The following is a 21,746-nucleotide window of genomic DNA, read 5'->3' as shown; positions in this document are numbered from 1 at the left end:
TTTAAATACTGCATGTTTCAGCAACCCTTTCACCTTCATCAGAGATCTTGTGACACCCTAATGAAGGTGAAAGTATCACCGAAAGATTTCAGGTATTTAAATAACCTAAATTCTTTGTCAAGCTAGAAAATGGGATTCAATTTATGTTGTTTTTGTTCCCAAACAAAAGTCTACACTCTACACTCTGTATGCTAGTAGATCCAGGGTTTGTTTAATTTCTAGAATGAAACAAATGACTCTACAACATGCATTTCTCAGTTCTGCCAGCTTATGCAGTAGCTCGTGTTGTGAGTGTCATTGACTTTTCTGTAAGTTGTTTTGTCTTCAAAACCGTTTGTCTGTTCAGATGTTACGCTACTTGAGGGATTTTCTGTTGTAGTTTTGGCACTTTTTTGATGCCTGCCATGGTGAGTAATCCGGGGGAGCTGTTTACAAGCGGGAACAGCTGATTGAGATTTCAAAAGCACAGCGAATAAAAAGCCGAGCATGAATGGGATGGTGGTGTTTTGGTAACACGCTGTATATTCTCATGTGCAAATGACAGAATAAAACGAAACAAAATGGAACATAATGCAGAGAAATAAAAAAGACAGAATGTGTCCCTTTTGCCTCCGAATAACTTGAGCATGATGTGAAAATCTACCCCATGAAGTCTTGTTGTGTCCCACAAGAAAAGTTACTGGTTGTCACTCAACAGTTGTTACTTATTTCAGATTAAGTCTGCGGGTGGAAGATGGTGCACATCTCTGAAGTTAAGTTTTGTTTATTCAGAGATAGTTAAGAATACAATATGAATTGAATTTCACGCAGCGGTGATCCCCCAGATTGACTGTCGGTTGTCGTAATTGTGACAGGAAGTGGCACAGTTAGTTCAAAACCATGAACTGCATCCACTGAACATTACAGCCGCTCTATAAGAGAATCTGACAATTCAACTAAACTGTTAACTGTTTGCCAAAACTGAACTATGTCAGTGTCTCAGAAATATTTACAAAATACACTTAACGGTTGCTGAGCACCATCAGATTGTCCTCAAGGGAAATGTAGTAATGAGTCCTCTGTGACTGAGAATACTCATATCTCTTGTCTTCCTGACCATAAATGACACATAATGCTTTGACCTTTGCTGTGACTTGATATTGGGGGGAAGCTCCAGGGGGCTTGGCCTCATTTTGGATTTGTTAAAGGAAGAGGGGAAAGCAGTTATTGTAGAAAGCCATAAAGGATAAAGCTTATGGGTAAGAAACTCGCCAAGCAACTAAGAACAGTGCAGCATGAGCTCGATTCGTTGGTGCATGATGGCCCACATTTGTAGTAACAGGAGAAATACTCTGAGAACCTACAGCATATAACAAGGCTTAATATGCTGACGGGATGCTGCCAGAGCTTGATAACCAAGGTCAGCATCGGATAAGGCTGGCAGGAATTTGATTTCATTCTTTTATGCTCCGGCCTGAGAGTGGAGCGTCTGCTGTCATTTTCCACAGCGATGGGGATTACGCTCTCTCCATTACCTTGGAGATGATTGAGGTGTAGAGGGCATGACGGGTCAGAATCGGGCGGTAGGGTTGGCCAAACCCCGGAACCAAAGGTTCGGGGAAGCTTCTTAAACCAGTCGCCTGTCAAGATGGCGTTTGGCTTGAGACAGCAGAGATGGTGATTCAGCTGAATAAGTGGCTCAAGAGGAAATAACTTTTTGGAGAAAGTTAGTTTTGTTTTCTGGTTGTAGTTTAAATATAGTTGAAGTCGCAGGAATATGTACTTTTTCTGGATTTAGATTCTGCACAATTGTTTATGTTGCATTTGTCCGTCTGTGAGAGAATTTACATATTTATATATGCACTTTTTAAATGTGCAGCATTTTCTCTCTGCATAACACAGACTGAGAGCAGTTTGTGGTTTACACTTGAACACTTCGGGGAGTATAGGGATGGAGCCACCAATCCTTCTCCGCTCTACCGGCTCGGCCACACCTCCGTCAGGATATTTAAGACTGTTGGCAGGAAAGCTTCTGTCAATATCAGATGAAATTGGGTTTCTAAAAGCATGTGAAGGGTGGTCCCGCCTGCACTAGGGTTAAAAGCCTGACCTGAGGAGGCGAGACACCCTACCAGTCTAAAACAGTGTGAGGGTAAAGAAGCTATTACGAAGTCCGTGCTGAACTCAGCTCAGTGTGAAAGATCCTAAACCCGACTCTCAGGCATCAGCGCGCGAGGAGATCAGTCAGACTTTGTCTTTGTGAGGGTCTGGGTGGGGGATATACATATTTAGCTGCAGTCAAAAGGAGCTGCCTAGGTCTGTAGCTCTGACTGTATTAATCTGACTTTTTATTTTCCAATCATGCCAGGAGTTCTGCAGATCAGTGCAGGTCAGTGCGGGGAGACCACGAGATAAAACTTAAAATTTCCTTGCCAGCAGGGCCAAATTTAAACCCTGTGGTTAAGCTCTTACAGTCCAGCTTGCTGTGCTTTTAAGCACCTTTGGTGCAGTGGTCTGTACCTTCTTCGGCTATTTCAAGCCATGCTGGTAGTGTGTTCAGAAATGCCACCCAAACAAAGCCAGTAAAACTAATATCATACACAAGATAATGTGTCGGGGTATTCTAGACCCCAGTGCTTATGTATTACACAAACTAAACTAATATCTCCTGTTCGGCTCATACTAGTTACATTAATGTGCCCAGGCAAACACAGCTCTTGCTTCCCAGCATGACCCTTCCACACAGCTCTGGTTCATCCTAGCAGCATCAGTGGTCCATGACCCGCTTCCAAAACATAGCTGGAAAACACCTTTTCTTAGCCCCCGTTTACACGTAGCAAAAACGGTGTTCTGAAAACTCCGGCCAAAGCGGAGATTTGCAAAAACCCCATCTTCACGCTTGCTTGTAAACACCTGGTGTGCGACCTGTGTTTACAATTTGTTTGGCCACCTTCAATATTTTCTTGTATTTGACCTGTTTTATATTCTAAAGTCACACGTAAAAGTAACTCCACTTCTCTGTCACTCCAAAGAAAGACTCTCGTTCCATCTTGGAAGTAACGGGAAGTTACTCGTGTCATTTGTTGACGTTTTTTTTCCAGAATTCTGATTGGCTAGCATGACTTTATGCTTCTCGTTACACTGCCCCCTGTAGGTTTGGCTGCTCATAGCACCTTAACAGCGTATTTATGCAGGTTCGTGTAAATCAGGGGTGTCCAAAGTCTGTCCTTGAGGGCCGGAGTCCTGCATGTTTTAGATGTCAACACACGTGATTCAAATTAACGGTCGTCCCCAGCTTGTCATCAAGGTCTGGACAACTCTTTTGGTGACACAGCTACTTTTATCACGGTGTGCTGAAGCAGGGAAAGATCTAAAACCTGCAGGACATCGGCCCTCGAGGACCGACTTTGGACACCCCTGGTGTAAATGATGGTATTTTTCAAAACGTAGAGGGGGAAATATCAATTTTTGTAAATACCCCGCTATATGTAAACGTGGCCTGAATCTTCATGGAAATAATTATGATTGCACAGATATGAGACTCACCCTGTAGTTGGTTCTTGTCATGGTGAAAACCAAACCATGAGGGTGACAGCGTTATCGCTGGACCCATTAGGACTGTCCAGGGGCACAGATAGAGGGGCAAGACTATGAAACTTTCAACCAAAGTAACTAATCTTAGAAGAAGTGCCGGTGGTCATAACAAAATGATCCATGCTTCATTTGTAGAGTGTTGCTATAGCACTCAATGATGAAGACTTGGTGATTGAATGGTGGGATAGAACAGATTCTTACCAAAAGATGCGTGACTACAAGCTGGGATTTTGCTGAAATGCACCTGAATGGCTCTTGAACTTTGAACTAGGAGTAATCTGAGACCAATAATAAACTACTTGTTCACCATTCCTAATCGCATGCAAATTAAACTATGTACGGAGGTTTGACTTCATTCCCTCGTGGCTGTAATGTACTTCTACAGTCAGACATGGCGCTGGCAGCATCATTCTGTGGGGGGTTCTTTTCTGAAACATAGGTGGAGATTGCAGTGTAGAGGGAAAGATGACCCAAAGTATAAAGAGATCCTGTGATAAATAACTAAACAAGTGTAGACCTGAACCCTGTAGTGCATATCTCCCATGATCCTGTTGGTGGAATCTCCATCCATCAAACAGAAAAGCTTTTGCTGGGAATGATGGGACAAAATTTCCCCCAAAAAAGGTCTGTGTTGCCAAGTTTGTAAAGAAGATTTCAGGCTGCAGTGCTGCCAACAGTGTTTTAATAATCTAGCAGAAGAATCATATGAATACTTGTATCAGGGAATTTCCAATACAAATCAAAACTGTCCAACAACCTGTTTAAAAAAAAAAAAAAATCATCAGTATACAAAGTTAACTGTATCAATGGCGAGCCATTGAAACAGAACACCACGATGACAAGACAGAAAGTAAAAAATAAATAATCATTATTATTAACAATAATAATAATGATAATAATAATTATAATGATAAGAATAGCCCTACATGTTGATAAAATGTGTTTGTGAGGACTAGCCGGTGGGGAACGCCTCTTTAGAAACCAGTCGACTTGACTGTTAAAAAAAAAAAAAAGGTAAAGTAGTCTAAATGAGCCCACATAAGAGCGAGGTACCCGGGGAGACGCTCAACTTTCCCAGCTCGTTTCACCTCTTAATTAAAGGCTTAACTGACTTACAGGCCAGTGCTCTTACATAAGCCAAAAATGTATTACATTACGTCTACCAGACAGATTTTCTCTCAGCAATCAAAAGAAATCTCCTAAACACTGTTGTAATGCACAAAGCCAGAGGTTCAGAAGAATAATCTCTTTTAGCACATTTGAGTGAAGCTTTGCTTGTGTGTGCTGGTAAAATCAGAGGGAATTACAGCCCGAGGGAGGAGAGAGCGCCGGAAAACAGCCCCCGTTGACTGTGGCACGACCCAGTGAGCTGCAGAAAAATGGATTGAAATAATGAAGCTTGCTCCCAGACACAACCACAGCTTTGCTAGATTTTTAGATTTATACAAACAGCCATAATTTGGGCCTGTGAGTGTGGAGCCTATTTTTCTTCCAATGGATTCAAAAGGTGCATTTAGGGGCCAATGAAATGAATTGGTTAATAATTTAAAGAGCTAAAACAAAAGCTGCAATTTTGTTTTTCCCTCGTCTGATATTTTAGATGTTTATCCTAATTTGTTAGATGGAGAAAAAAATAAAAGCTTTGGCACTTTATGAGAGATGATATTTAATGATGAAGAAAATAAAACTGAAGGTTTTTTCTTTTCAAGTGGTTGGCCTTTACCTCGGAGGCTGAGGTTCTGCTGGCTGAATGCAGAGAGAATAAAGGCTTCCGTTTCAAAGCTACTTATTTCAAAGTGACTTTTTAAAATCTTTCTTTTTTCTCTCTGAAATAATCAGGAACAGACTACATGGTTTCCAATAAATGACTGAAGTGGTATTAAAAGAACCAAAGAAGTTTTGATTCTGTCACCCCTTAAATCCTGAAAAAATGGTTTTCATCAGTCTGCAGGTAAAAAAAAACAAATCCTCCGCCATTAGGAGGAAAAAAAACTGTTTATCCGCTGCAAACCACTTTCTCTCCCTGCTTAGGTTATATCGAGGAAGCGTGCATCATCCCCTGTCCGTCAGACTGTAAACTCAGCGAATGGTCCAACTGGTCACGTTGCAGCAAGTCCTGTGGAAGTGGAGTGAAAGTTCGCTCCAAATGGCTTCGAGAGAAACCTTACAACGGTGGACGGCCATGTCCAAAGCTGGACCACGTCAACCAGGTACTGGCTGCCAAAATGAAACTCATCCGTGCTGCGAGAAGTCTGAACTTGTGGCTGAGCAGATGAATGAATGAATGAATTGAATTTTATTCAGTCATGACAACACAAAACAACACCAAAAAAAAAACATTGTGCATAGCATTAACATTTCATACAAAACCAATAATCATGTGTTGAACAATGACTGAAAAGGCATAGGCTGAAGCAAACTACTTATAAAAGCCTATCCTATATTACCAACTTTCTTTTTGTGGCTACCGACCTCCAGAAAACCAAAAAGAGAATAGAAAAGCAAAGAAACAACAGAAAAGCAAAGAAACATTTACAGATAGTCAATTGCACTTATAAGCTTCAAAAATAGCTTTACAAACCATTTTCTTAAAAACCAAAAGAGAATGACATGTTTTTAAATGTACGTTGGCATCATTCCAGAATTTAACTCCAGTAATGGAGACACATCTCCTTTTCATACCTTTTTTAGCTTTTTGTACAGTGAAATTGCAGACACCTCTAAGATTATAGGGAGTGTTCTGAATTGAAAAGAACCTCTGTATTGAGTCAGGGAGCATTTTTGATTTTGTTCTGAACATAATTTGCATGATTTTTATAATAAAACAAATCATAAAATTTAATAACATGAGAATTTAGAAAAAGTGGATCTGTGTGAGCGTAGTAATCAGCCTTATTGATGATACGTATGGCTCGTTTTTGAAGTTTTATTATTGAATTTAAGGTGGTTTTAAAGGTGGATCCCCACAATTCCACACAGATTCAGATTGAGACAGATTCAAGTCAAAACGCTTCCTTCTGCCCACCATTGGTGCTTTAATATTTATGAAGTCTGCTACGATGTGTCTGTCCTCATTGTTAGAATTATTAAAATACAACAGGACGGAGGGGAGAAAAATTGTAAAATGAACAGTGAACTTGTCTGCAGAGCTTGTTATTGCTGCATTAATTTGTTGTTTAACAGCAACACTGCAGAGAGCAGTTGGGGCTGTAAATGGATGCCATCCACCACATTAATACCCCGACATATGACTGCGTGGCTTCCGTGATTTGCAAAAATGTCATGCTTTCCACGGCCGAGAGTATCAGCAGATGCAGATTACGGTTGTGTTGATTTATGCCTTGCAGTGTGTATCAGTTAGGTCCACATAGGTATATGTGCCAGAGGCTTTTATGGTTATGTTCTCTCAAATGTTGCATTAATCATAGGTTTTACACTATATGAACAGTTGGCCTGTGCTCATTAATCCATCTGTCTCTTTTTAATCCACTGCAACGCTGGCTGGATATGACTGATTGCTGCAGGCCCAGGTAAGAGCTGCCTTCCTTTGCTGTTTTTAATGTAGCCCAAGATGTTGTGTCACTCATTTTTGTGGGTTAGATACAGACAAAATGTACACAGCCACCATATTCTCGGAGTAAGTACACCAGGCTCTATAGTGTGTCGGAGTTGCATTTGTGGAGACCTTTCTCAGCAGAAGATTATTTCAGAGTCAAAGCCAAATAATCTCTGTCTTGGATAAATCTTAGCTGAAAAACGTCTTTGGCTATTACTAAACTGACTATAAAAAGAAATTCACGCAGTCCCCTTATTGATCATCATTTGTAGCTGCAGTATTTATATGTCATGATGCAGGAAAGTAAAGAAGAGAAATCTTGATGTACTCTGATAACTGTCCTCAGGTGTACGAGGTGGTGCCGTGTCAGAGTGACTGCAGTCAGTACATATGGGTGGCTGAGCCCTGGAGCGTCTGGAAGGTCAGCAACGTTGATCTCAAGGAGAACTGTGGGGAAGGTGTCCAGACCAGAAAAGTCAGGTAATTACAAACCTGCGTCTCATTCCGTCTCTGTTTCTATTTTTATATACTTTTGTGTGCACACACACTGTAATGTTTACCAGCTTTGATGGCAGTTTACCAGCTTTGATGGCGGTTTACCAGCTTTGATGGCAGTTTACCATCTTTGATGACAGTTTACCAGCTTTGATGGCGATACACCAGCTTTGATGACAGTTTACCAGCTTTGATGACAGTTTACCAGCTTTGATGGCGGTTTACCAGCTTTGATGGCAGTTTACCATCTTTTATGGTAGTTTACCATCTTTGATGGCGGTTGACCAGCTTTGATGGCAGTTTACCAGCTTTGATGGCGGTTGACCATCTTTGATGGCAGTTTACCAGCTTTGATGGCAGTTTACCAGCTTTGATGACAGTTTACCAGCTTTGATGACAGTTTACCAGCTTTGATGGCGGTTTACCAGCTTTGATGGCCCTTTACCAGCTTTTGATGACAGTTTACCAGCTTTGATGTCAGTTTACCAGCTTTGATGACAGTATACCATCTTTGACGGCGGTTTACCAGCTTTGATGACAGTATACCATCTTTGATGGCGGTTTACCAGCTTTGATGGCGGTTTACCAGCTTTGATGACAGTTTACCAGCTTTGATGGCGGTTTACCAACTTTGATGGCGGTTTACCAGCTTTGATGGCGCTTTACCAGCTTTGATGACAGTTTACCAGCTTGATGGCCCTTTACCAGCTTTGATGGCAGTTTACCAGCTTTGATGGCGCTTTACCAGCTTTGATGACAGTTTACCAGCTTTGATGGCGGTTGACCATCTTTGATGGCGGTTGACCATCTTTGATGGCGGTTTACCAGCTTTTGATGGCAGTTTATCAGCTTTTGATGGCAGTTTACCAGCTTTTGATGGCGGTTTACCAGCTTTTGATGGCGGTTTACCAGCTTTAATAGTGGTTTATCAGCTTTGATGGCAGTTTACCAGCTTTTGATGGCGGTTTACAAGCTTTTGATGGCAGTTTATCAGCTTTTGATGGCAGTTTACCAGCTTTTGATGGCGGTTTACCAGCTTTTGATGGCGGTTTACCAGCTTTAATAGTGGTTTATCAGCTTTGATGGCAGTTTACCAGCTTTTGATGGCGGTTTATCAGCTTTGATGGCGGTTTACCAGCTTTGATGGCGGTTTACCAGCTTTGATGGCAGTTTACCATCTTTTATGGCAGTTTACCAGCTTTGATGGCTTCCTGTATTATGTATTTGACCTCTACTGACCTTCTGAAGTATGTTTTACTACGTACCTGGACTATTTTATGAATTACCTCTGGACACAACAGGGCTCTAAAAACACATCCATTCGTTGCGGGTGACCCCAGCAAAGTCATTGGACTGCTGGCTTGTCTGTTTGTTTTCAAAGTCCTACTGCTTGTGCCGGCTTTTCCAACATCTCCTGCTTAAGCTTTGAAGAAATTACCAACATTTTCAATTCTGTAGCTCGGTGGGTACCCCATTAGGCAGGGAGATTAAAACACTTTTACAACACTTTCCTAGGTTTATTACTTTCTTGGGTCTCACAGTGACCTCTACTATGATGTCCACAGTGATTGTGAGAGCTATTTTCACGTTATGGCTGTAACACAGAGCCGTAAAGAGGTACACACTTGTACTAGAGACGTCTGAGGTGGGAGTCAAACTTCTTTTGGTTGTTTTTTGCTGATAGTGGAGATGTCAGACCACAAGAGCTAAACAACACAAGTTGTATATTTAGTGTTGGCTCACAATAATTACAACTACAATGTAATCAAGATGGTTTGGTTTTTTTTGTCTACATATTCTGTCGTCTTTTCTGAGTGACATAACACTTCAGGCAAAGATTGTGCTTGTTTCTCCTGATGGAGTTTTAACACAGTTAATTATTCATATTATGTCAAGCACTCACTGGTGTTCCTCGCCAAAACCTTATGATGGATTATTTGAGCAGCTCTACCTGCATTTTCAAAGTTTACCTCCGTTTTTATTTACTCTGAAATTTAATTTAGTTTATTGCCAAAATGTACCCCCTTGATGCCTGATTTCCCATATTAAATACGTTTGATAGACCTCTGCACCGACCCCAGAGTCAAAGCAATGAATAGAAAAATAAATACAATTATCCAATGAATACATACAAATATTGATTAGACAACAATAAAAGACAAAATTGGGTGTGTTTTCTTTCATATATCAGGCATCAAGGGGTTGATTATTTGTGTTAACTCTGACAAATGCAGCATGCTTCAAGTACAAGCTAGTAATCATTTTAAACAAATGTGACATCATTGTCGACCCAAATAACCATGATTATGATCTCTGTTTTTTTTTTCCATAATGGAGCAGCAATAAACAGCTAATTCATTGTGCCTTCAAATTAAATTGACTCTGATGTTTTAATATGAACTAAGTTCTTTTATGCTGCTTTAAAGTTTTCTGTTTTTGGTAAAACAATGTTTCTGCGAATATGGTAACCAATCTAATGTGTTTTATTTGTCACTCTGTCAAACTCTTGGACGTTGTGCCCTACACATGAAAGATTCACATTTACACTTTCTTAAGTTATCAATAAGACTTTATTGCGATCAATTTTTTGGGCCTAATTTTGTTCTGGCAGGTATTAAAAGGATGCAGCACCTCATTTCTGAAGCAGTCTGAATGATGCACAGATGCATCACATAGTTACTGCGCCTCACCCATACAGACTAGATTGTAAATAACCAATAACTAAAGCTTGTTTTTATATGATTGGATGTATCCAAAATGTAAAACCATCAATCGTTTAATGGGATAAAAGATAAAACATTACAATTAACTTCAGTGAGAAATGTGTCTTTAAAAAAAAGCAGGGTAAGTAGAATAAATACATTTGAAAAAGACCTGAATGCAGTGAAAATGCTTTCTAGATTTAGGCTGGAACTTATTGAATAATTAAAACGTGAAATCGAAGAGTGTTGGGTTTGGACGGTGCATGCACCTGTCCAGAGAATAAAATGCAACATGAAGGAGACTAACATACGAGTCTCACACGTTTTGAAACATTAGCATAATCAATAATAGACAGCTGAGAAATGATACTTTTACAACCTTGAAAGAAAAACACCAATTTTGTGGGGTTTAAAGACGTACTCGGGCTCTTTGGTAAAACTCTACTCTGCACAAGAGCCAGGCGTGTTTGTATAAGATGGTACTGTAACGCCTGCGGCTGCAGACGTGGCGCTGACCGACACAGATCAGACTCTCCATCGCTCTAATTGGCCATTTTCACTCGGACACGGTGAATTATCACAAATGTCATCAGAAACACTCGAAGCAGCCGGAGGAACCTGCTATTTTCATGAACTGTCTCTTTACGATGACATTACTAGGGTATTGACAGTCTAAAAAAATATGGAAAAAGTTACTTTATTATAAAAGCGCGTTGTCCAAAAATCTATTAAATCCTCTATAATATCTTCTTTCCCACTAGGTGAATATCCAGACTGTGTATCTAAGTTACCAAGAATAAGACTTGAGAGATGAGCCACGTTTCAGTAGGTTTAATTAATCATTTGCATGCAAATGGGTCAGAACATACATCAGACACCTCGATGCAGAAGAACAAAGGGAAGCATAATGATTATAAAGCATAATTGATGACTCATCGACTCATTACGATTCTGATAAACAGAGCTAATCTTTTAAGGACAAAGTATCAGTCTGCACACTTTGTACAGGCCAAGGCTAAAATGCTCCTCACAGCAGTTTTGGTTTAATCCAAGTGGCCAAGGCTACATTTTCCATCACGTGTTTTTATTTTCAAGATATTTATTCAACATTTATCTGAAAAAATCAGCTAACTCGAGGAGTAAGTCATCAGTAGAGTTGTAAAGTGGATCAAGTATGTTGCATATAAAACTCTAGGCATTGTAATGGTCATATGGACCTTTTGTATCATATTTGGTGGTTCAGTAATTCAGAGACTGATGATTAATTAAGATGTGTTCATGCTGAAGCGGTCTTACTTGATTAAATTTAACGGGTCACTGGAGAATTAAAGCAGGACGTCTTCTGAAATGCGGTGGAAACGTAAAGAATGTGATTGATTTCAAGTTAACCTTCTACACAGAGATGGGATGTTCGTCTTGGCAGTTCTTTACAGGAGTCGGATCCACAGGTTCCTTTGAATGTTATTTTCACTCACTTGCAAAACATACACAAAAAAAGCACTGTGAATTCTCAGTTTTTACTTGTAGGGACATAATTTAAAAAATATATAACAATCTTTTCCTAACAAAGAAAAAATAGGTAAATAAACTAAGGAAATGTGTGCTTGGTAGATTATTTATTTGTGCCACATTTGTAAGGAACTTGCATTCGTGGGATGAGCAGCAGAGCAGAGTATGTGGGTTGTTCCCATGAAATATTTGCCAAATCTTCTCTGCTAATACCAAACAGCTTGTTTTGCTGTTGAGTCTTGTTTGGTGTTTGGTGGGTTGGAGGATTTGAAGTTTGCAGAAACAACACATATTGGCAACTTAACAACTGCTCCATTTAACAAACGGGAGCCTCAGTAGCGTGTGGAGGAACCAGACACAGCCACAGCAGCCTGGCACCTCCTCCTCATGCTGGTCACCAGCCTGGTCACGCTGCTGCAGGACGGCATCTCGCTCTGCAACCAGCATTTGTCTCAAGTCGGCTTACGTGGTTGTGTTGGTCACTCTGGCAGTAACGTCACGCCCAAGCTGATCCCACAAGTGTTCAATGAGGTTGAGGTCAGGACTGCTGGCAAGCCACTCCATCCTACTACTACTACTACTGCTACAACTACTACTACTGTCATTTAGCAGACGCTTTTATCCAAAGCGACTTACATCTGAGAGAACAACACAGGCAAGAAATCACAGGGTCTAGCTGGATCAGTGCTGGTCAGACTGCTGAGAGTCCAGTTGGATACGGGCGCTGCCATGCCAGTGCTTTTTCTGCTGTTTTTTATATATATATATATATTTTTTTTTTTCTTCCCTTTTATATAAGAAAGCTATGTCTAAAAATACACCATCTTGTCATAAGTGCATGCAGCTTACTAAATGCAGAAGTGCTCCTTAAAGAGTTGAGTTTTTAGCTTGCTCTTAAAAGTAGATACAGACCCTGCAGATCTCACAGAGTTTGGTAGGTTATTCCACCATCGGGGAACAACGGAGGAGAAGAGTCTGGTTACTGATTTCACACCACGTGGTGGTGGAAGGTAGAGGGAGTGTAGTTCTGGATGAAGGAGTGAAGGTAGAGGGAGAGTAGCTCTGGATGAAGGAGTGAAGGTAGAGGGAGAGTAGCTCTGGATGAAGGAGTGAAGGTAGAGGGAGAGTAGCTCTGGATGAAGGAGTGAAGGTAGAGGGAGAGTAGCTCTGGATGAAGGAGTGAAGGTAGAGGGAGTGTAGTTCTGGATGAAGGAGTGACGGTAGAGGGAGTGAAGCTCTGGATGAAGGAGTGACGCTAGAGGGAGAGTAGCTCTGGATGAAGGAGTGAAGGTAGAGGGAGTGTAGTTCTGGATGAAGGAGTGACGGTAGATGGAGTGAAGCTCTGGATGAAGGAGTGACGGTAGAGGGAGTGTAGCTCTGGATGAAGGAGTGAAGGTAGAAGGAGTGAAGCTCTGGATGAAGGAGTGAAGGTAGAAGGAGTGAAGCTCTGGATGAAGGAGTGAAGGAAGGCAGGAGCCGTTTGGGTAATTGTTTGGTAAGCCAGAAGCAGAGCTTTGAACTTGATGCACGTTCTTCACGTCTTCTCCACACTTTGACCGTACGAGGAATATAATGTTCCTCCAGATGTTCATGTTCCAGTACAGTCTATAACAGCAGCAAAACAAGCTTTTTTGGCATCGGCAGAGAAGATTTGGCAAATTTTTCTCACACATTCAGCTCTGCTGCATCCCACAAATGCATGTTCCTTACAAATGTGGCACCATTTAAAAGGGACATAAACAAACTTTCCAACAGTATAAGATTTATTGCCAAGAAGCATTGTTACAACAAAGAAATAATCTACCAAATACAAATTTGCTTTCTTTTTACGTTAAGTCTATGAGCTCAGACAACATGATATACCAGGGGTGTCACACTCATTTTCATTTTGGTCCACATCAAGATCATGAATGAAGTTTGTGTCAGTACATAAGGTTTCTGCATGATGGAGAGCAGCTGCTTTGATTAGACAAATTATGACTTTTAATCTCCAGAGGGCCAGATAAAGAGGCAGACCGGATTTGACCCGCAGGCCTCGAGTTTGATACATGTGATATACAGTGGAACCTTTTTAATTTGACAAAAAACTTAAATTGAGAAGCTATTTTTGTAAAATAAAAGTCCATCCTTACTGCTCGTTGTTTGCACACATGTATAGATCCTAATTACTAACTCATTCATTGCTTGCCTGATCCCGCAGGTGCATGCTCAACACCGTGGACGGCCCGTCGGAGTCAGTGGAGGACTACCTGTGTGACCCGGAGGAGATGCCCCTGGGGGCCAGAGAGAGCCGGCTGCCCTGCCCCGAGGACTGCGTCCTCAACGACTGGGGTCCCTGGAGCCGCTGCAGCCTGGTGAGAACCCAACCCAGATCAGGAAACAGCAGCTCGGCTGCCTGGCATGCTGCAGATACAGGGAAGGGCAGACTACTGTGAAGCCCACTGAGATTTATCTTGATATCTTTTTCTTGTCACAAATATTCTTCCCTGAGGCTCAGGGAATTCAGAGCTTAACTTCACTTTATTGAGAGCAGTGAACGAATCTTTTTCAACAGGTTATTTCTCTTCCACCAAGGACAGGAGTACAGGAGCTGCACGAAGTGAGAAGCAGGAGAAAATGGGGGGAACCGACATATGTTTCATAATGCACAAACCTGCAGCTACAGAGCGGGCTACTTGTTACATTTTTAATTTCATATTGAAAAGTGACTTTGAAATGCAGTGAGAGTAGAATGTAAGGCATGATTTACTGATGATTTTACACTGAACCGATGACATATGTGCAGCGCAGCAAGGAGCCCTGGGCGATACCGTCTGCCATAACCCGACACGTACCTCTCCTGAACTATTACTATGTGTTGTGTCGACGCGGACAGCAACAAATGATTGGACCACTTGGTATTTCCTGCTACTAATTGTCTTTTTCAAGCCAGAAAGAATAGACAGTCGATTAAAATTATTGTTGCTTAACGTTTAGAAGCTCCGACTCTCATGAGATGTGCTTTATTTAGTCCACCGCCATGCCTCAGGTAGACAAGGGAAGTAAACAAAAGCTGCATCAACTGCCCCGGTTCCACCTGCTGTTCTCTCAGCGGCGCCTTGGTCATTGTTAATCACACCCCATTCTCTCCGAAAGTGCTCGGTGCACCAGCTTCCCACAATCCCAGTCTCGACATGGAGTCTGCAGTGGCACCAGTGGGGCCTCGCACATGTTTTATTCATCACACTGGCAATGGAGCCATTCAGAAGGCTGTCATTTCCTCCTCCAACTCTCTCCTGTGTGAGAATCTGGTGGCTCACCAATTCAGCAGTATCTCTCTTTGAACCCTTTTTTCTGGTTGGAAAAATAGAATTCTGCATTCTGGGGAAAAAAGATGGCGATGGGTTATCTCTTCTTTATCATTGGGAATACATTCCTGTGAGATACAGGAATGAGCTGGTAAAGAATCAATACTGGATTGAATTATGTCCTGATGAGTTTGAACAGTTAGCACTTTACATTTTTCTCTCCCGGATTCAAACTTCTGCATTATTAATATATTCCTAAAACTGGAGTTTTTAAAGGGGAGTCTCTGTTCCAGCCCTGCACCAGAAGCAATAATCGAAATCGGACGGCGTACCCGCTTCGATCCCCCAGCGTCGGTAGAGAGTGTCCAGAAACAACCGACAAGGAGCCCTGCAATCTCAACCTCAACTGCTTCAACTACTTCTACAACGTCACAGGTACAGGAAATGCGAAAGAACTCCCTTCTCTGTGAAAGCGGACAGCCACGTGTGCCCTGAGAGTGGCACGTGTCCACATTTCTGAATCAAATCCTGCTATGAAATAAGCCCTTTTAAACATAGGATTTATATCCAACTGTCACCAACTCTGTTTGCACAGACTGCCGCTCAGAATAAACTGCTCACTAGTTTTAACAGCAAGACCACAAATAACTCATCTATTTCTTGTTTTCAGCTGCCTTATCACCTTTACTTGTTTGGTTGAGATAATTGCAAACCTTCCTCTAATGGAGCTGCTTTGAGCTGCGCTCACTGCTGCTCCTTGCAAAACTCCTCTGATAACGTGCTAAAATACTTTTTTTTTCTCTTTTCCTTGGTTGTTTATCACTGTCGCTTTGCTTTTGAAATGGAGGTAGAACGTTCACACTCTCTGTTTGTCTTCAGATCCATGCAGCTGCAGCCATTAGGTGCCAAGTTGAAGTAACACAGCTGGCAGTGTGCCGCTGTGATTAAATGTCTCGCTCAGATTTGCTAAAAACACAGAAAATACATTTGGTGTTAAAAGTGAACGATTTCCAAAAGCTTTCTGAACCAGTAGCCTCTGCAAGCTCTCTAATCTGCAGGATACGCCACGTGTACATAACTGAAACTGAACAGGGAGAGAGGTTGGCACTGCTCAGTTTCATCAGAATTTATGATGATAGATTTGTTGCAGTCCCTCGCTCTCTGTGACTCTGCCTTCCTTTTTCTGTTCCCTATTCTGGGATTCATGACATAATCCTTACTGTTTGGTTCAGTCTCAGGCAAGCATTTCAGGGTATACAGTATGTGCATAATAAATAAGCAGAGGTTATACAGAAACCATCCAAACTCCCCCATTTTTCACCATTTCTTTCCTTTGTGTCAATTCTTTTTTTTTTTACTTTTGCTTTTTCTTGTTGCATTCGCCTTATTTTCATTCCCCAGAGAGTCGCACGGCGCTCTGCAGAAGAATGCACAATTCCCCGAGTTGCAAACGAGCTCTGCAGCTAAAAACAGCCGCTCATCTTTGTAAGCAGGATGGCATATTTTATGAAATTCTTCAATTTTTCCTGCTTTTGCACCCTTTTTTTAAGCTCTCTTTTGTTATTAAAAGGTACTGACACCTTAACTGAGATAAAAGACCATAAGGCCAGAACACACGCAATGCTGAAAGGCTTCTGATGGCAGCCAGATCGATTGGTTATAAGAGAGATTTTACAAGCATTAAACACCCTCTTTATTGACGATGTAATAGTCTGTTACATGGAAGCATCAGACGGAGGCTTGAGAGCAATTAACTTGCTTTTACTAGAGAGCCACACTGGTGAGGTGAGGTGAGTCTCTTTTACTGCCAAACACCAAAAGCAATAATCAAATATTCTCACTCAGCATCCCATGGTAAACTTGTTGCAGCTAACGAAAATGAAACTAAGAACTTTGTATAGATGTCATTTACATCCTAAAACATCTATCAGGTTCAGTGATCTGATGGAACAGTGATTTTTGTGTCAGTAACGTAGCTGGTAATTAATCTTTATAGTACTGCTCAGTCTGTAATGCTGTAAAAGTATCCAATATTTATTTATGTTTTCTGTAAAAGTCATGAGATCCCGAGCAAAGTGGAACTTTCAGAGTAACATGATGCAGCGTTGTTCGTTTGTGTGTGTCGGCTCTTGCTTCTCACTTTTTGGATGACAGATGCAGCATTTCATCCCACACCAGCTGAAGATATGCTCAAGTACAGAAGCTGAAAAATCGCAGGTCTCGTGTGACTTCAATACATCCATTTGCATTCATGTTTTCTTTTTCTTTTCTTCTTGTAAACTACCACGGTGGATTTGAGTTGAAAGCATTTAAAAGCTGTATAGTGTATAGACTCAGTTTTAAGGATTTAACAAGATTATTGAATAGCTTTTGGTTGTTTTTTTGGACAAATATAATTATGAATACTGGGATTATTGTCATTATTGTGAAATATGCACATCCTTCAAAGTCATCAATCCAGTCCTATTTGAAATGGATCGGCGCACAGTTTTTGAAATCTGAGCCATATTTAGTGAGAAAAGCCATGACGAAAAAAATCAGCTGTTATCTGAAACTGACAGGGTCAGACTATTATCACAAGTGTCTGATATGATTTTTTTTACTTCTTCCAGTCTCAGTGTTGTTACATCTTTCAGTTCTTCTGTTATTCGTGCAGGGAAGCAGGCTGATGTCTACAAAAGAATCCCAGCCGACTCTAATCAGATCTGATTATTTTAGCAATCACAGCCTCAAACATCCTTTCCACATGCAAGGACTGAAATGTCTAGAAGATCCGAGGTACTTGAATTTAATCGCCTTATTTTTGTGCATCACACAGAAGAAAAGCTCGTAGAAATAATAGAGGGTTGAGGAGAAGAGGTAGAATATATGCACATGTGGCTGTGGTTCATTGTAGTTGATGGCTGAACACCTCAGTAGGTCAGCATGTAAGTAAATAAGAGGAAAAAAGCTTTGAGTTGGATTTTCTTTTTAAATCAGCATTTAAAATTAGTTAATTTGCTTATTCAAGAAGCAAACAATCCCCGTCTTTGACTCGTCAGCTGATTTCTAAGTGGCAGGCCTGCCTCCTTCTGCAGGCACCGACGCTCGGGACGCTAAGGATGGGAACAGGGGGAACCGTGCTCACGTTGCAGCCTAAATCTGATTTTTAAAGCATATCTGAACAGAAGCTGATCTCCCTGACTGATCCTCCACATTATATATATTGCAATCATCAGGTCAAGGTCTGACCTGTCCTTGCTGAGGTTTCTCAATGTGACTCCTTGCTGAGTCACATGGTTGCTATGGTAACCAACGCAGCCAGAACTGGCCCATGTCTAATCCTGCTTGATCAAATGACATTTCGTGTCTGTGAAGGTCTGCACCGGAAAGAGAAAAAACAAAACGTTTTTCGGTTCAATCAGGATGTGCTAAAAATCCGATCTGAGCTGGTCATCTGAACACAGAACAAAGTTGTTAGGCAGCGCTTCCAGTATTCCAGTTTATGTAATCCATGGGAGCAATGATGATAAACTACGAGTATCGTTAGACTAATGATCAGAGCGTGAGTTGACCGACTGTCTCGATCCGTCAGTTTAGATTCCTCGTTCTTTCTGCAAGTTATCCATTTTGAAAGTGCAATCATGTGCATTCAACATAATTTATTATTGTCTTTATCCCCTCATCAGAGCTACTTGACGCTCTGAAAAACAAATGCCCTCAGAGAGTCACGAGGAGCACGGATAGTGCTCTTGAAGTGGGTGTCATTTGGAGACGTGCAGGCTGCGGGCGGATCCTCCAGAGCTCTGGGGTTGTTTATGCATCATTCTTCAATTCATTATCATCTGTACTGTGGAACCCCATCCCGCCCGTTTTGAAGGGATTTAACTGAATCAGAGCTGAAAGTGCAGCTCTATAAACGCATAGTTTAAATGTTTTCAGGCAGTCTAATCTGTTCTTAAAAGCATCTTGAGGTGGTGTCTCCACGTACCATTAACAAAGGCGTCTCTTGTTTGGAGATCAATGATTGTGATGATTCCACCGATGGCCTCCACTGAGGATGGGGAAAAAAAATCTGTCAAAAACATATTTGGTGCTGAAAAGTTAATGCAGTACATTTATCTATTTTTCAACAGTCTGGATGCCTTTGTTATTCGAGTATAGACTTTCATTTAGATTCCTTTGTGGTGATGTACAAAGAGAAAAAAAAGAATGTTGTGACCTGCTGCTCGCGCTCTGGGAGGTAAATTCAGCATCAATGACTTGCTGAATGCTAATAACTATTTCCTCTTTGTAGTAAACCTGCATGCTTTTAGCAGGTAACAATCATCAGGAGTCGTACTGTAAGCTCGGTAAACTTGAAGTGAGGCGAGACTTGGATGCATAGATGCACAATGGGTTTCCACATTTCCATACCAACATGTTTGTATCAGGTGCATATATTTAAGAGCAATGTTTTTGTTGGCAATTACAGCCTTTTAATCAAACGTGGAGCTGCTATAAGGAAGATTTTTAAGTAAATAATGGATCAAATTGGCCGTATTTGTGGTGATGAGGCTCTAAAAGCGACCCAAAGCGAGTGCGAAGGCGTCAGCATCTTTGAAGCATTTAGCATATTTCAGCTCTAAGACAAGCAGAGCAGTTGTTTTCAGTGCAAATACCTAAGGTCACCAGACCCACAAAAGGTAGGACCAGCCGGTGAACATTTTGGAGCAGCGAAACTGCCAACGATTCCTCCAACAAGTTTTTGGAAACATTGTCCACGAACACAATTCCACCTGAATGCAAATGTTGCGTGTTTATTAATGTCAGCGTCACCACCTTCCTCCTGCAACCTAAAGGTAGCCAGCAAATATGTTAATATACATTTATTCCCTCAAATTCAATTATTCAGAAACCAAAACGTAATTAGAACCGAAAGTAGACACAGTTAAGACATCAAGGCGCACAGAAGAAGGTGTTACAGAGCCATTCACTTAAATATTGTCAAATTAAAAAAAAAAAAAAAAAAAGATATTTTAGCAGGATTGTATGTCTTAGCAGTCAAGTGATCCGACTATAACATTCGCTTGTGCAGAAAGGAAGCCTGCTTTATACTGTACACAGGAACGCTAACGATTTTTCTCTCGCAGCAGTTTCAGAAGCACATAAAACAACACTACTGACACTGTGATTAAAAAGAAAAATGTAAAAATGATATAATTCAGTGTTTCCCAACCTCGGTCCCCAAGGCCCACTGTCTTGCATGTTTTAGATGTTACCCTGCACCAACACACCTGATTCTAATTAATGGTCCTAATTAACTTGTCATCAAGGCCTGCACAATTCTGTTAATGACACAGACACTTGTATCACGGTGTGCTGAAGCAGGGTAACATCTAAAACATGCAGGACAGGGGGCCTTGAGGACCGAGGTTGGGAAACACTGATATAATTGTTATTCAACTGCAAATGAGGAAAAAGGGTAAGTTATTTTCCTTTGTTAATATACAAAAACGGTATGAATGTGTTGCTTCTCCTCAGACTGGAGCACCTGTCAGCTGAGTCCCAACGCCGTGTGCGGAAGCGGCATCAAGACCCGGATGCTCGACTGCGTTCGCAGTGACGGCAAATCCGTTGATATGAAGTTCTGCGAGGAGGTGAGACCTGCAGGACTTCTTCTTCAGTTTTTCCTTTTGATCCCACCTCAATGCATTACCCAACCATCCTCGTACTGCGACGGCCACAGCAACATGAAATATTCACAGATTGCTGCCGTGCTCCAGGCGGAGCACTCGATTCATTCACAAAGTGTTTGGGCTCCCTGTAATTGTAGCCGGCAGGCTGTGACAGAGCCGTCCCCGCAGCTCTTTAACCCTTGGCCCTTTTCATCATCTGGCTCATTCACAAACGCACATTTTGTCAGAATGGCTTTCACAGCTTTGATATTTCAGCTCTGCTGGCCTGATGCTGCCCAACAGTCTGCCCTTTTGCCAGAACAAAGACTTGTGGGAATTGCAGTACGGAGAGGTCAAGCTGCTCTCTGGATGTAACAGATTGAGTTCGCTGTGCAACAGACGATCGCCCGAGATGTGAATCATTTCGTGAAGAACCTTTTCATATCCGAGCGTTTGTTTGCAGCTGAATTTGGAGAGGAAGTGGCAGATGAACATCTCCTGCGTGGTTGAGTGTCCTGTCAACTGTCAGCTGTCCGAGTGGTCGGCCTGGTCGGACTGTACCCAGACCTGCGGGTTGGAGGGTAAGATTCAAAAACAGATGATGCATTTCCGACTGAAGCAATTACACTAAATCTATTTAAATGACGGAATAATTTCCCAAAAGTGTCTTAAATAGTTATGCACTGTGGTGGTCCAGGTTGCTAAAACACTCCTGGCAGGAATGCTGAAGTGACGCAACAGTTACAGGGTGGGTGGAAACATTTAAATTAATGTCATTACAACAAAGATCCAACTTTAAAAATTCCCATTTGGAACAAAACTCCAGCTTCCCTTTAAGGGAAAAAAAACCGAGCACCATCATAAAATCAGATTTCGTAGTCTCTTTGCAGGATGATGAACTCGTGACGTGTTCTGAGCTCATTTCGTACTTAAGTGAGCTATTTAACTGATTAAAAAGGTCATGTAAATTGCAAAGTGAAAGGTTTTC

At 41.4% G+C, this 21,746-nt stretch overlaps 1 protein-coding gene across 12 annotated transcripts in view; it reads left to right on the top strand.

The window, feature by feature from the left end:
- thsd7ab (thrombospondin, type I, domain containing 7Ab) overlaps nt 1-21,746 on the top strand; it is a 209,447-nt gene that overhangs the window by 156,053 nt on the left and 31,648 nt on the right. For all 12 annotated transcript variants that reach the window (XR_009782174.1, XR_009782171.1, XR_009782173.1 and 9 more), the window contains 6 exons: nt 5,605-5,783; nt 7,476-7,609; nt 14,036-14,189; nt 15,416-15,557; nt 20,625-20,740; nt 21,222-21,339. Coding sequence is in view for 5 of the 12 variants with exons in the window: in XM_061717500.1 (XP_061573484.1) it covers nt 5,605-5,783; nt 7,476-7,609; nt 14,036-14,189; nt 15,416-15,557; nt 20,625-20,740; nt 21,222-21,339 (843 nt within the window). In the remaining 7 variants the exon portion in view is untranslated. The remainder of the gene's footprint in view (nt 1-5,604; nt 5,784-7,475; nt 7,610-14,035; nt 14,190-15,415; nt 15,558-20,624; nt 20,741-21,221; nt 21,340-21,746) is intronic.

This window comes from Cololabis saira, chromosome 3 (genome assembly GCF_033807715.1).
Source record: "Cololabis saira isolate AMF1-May2022 chromosome 3, fColSai1.1, whole genome shotgun sequence".
Taxonomy (NCBI): domain Eukaryota; kingdom Metazoa; phylum Chordata; class Actinopteri; order Beloniformes; family Belonidae; genus Cololabis; species Cololabis saira.
This window is presented reverse-complemented; position numbering and strand designations above follow the sequence as displayed.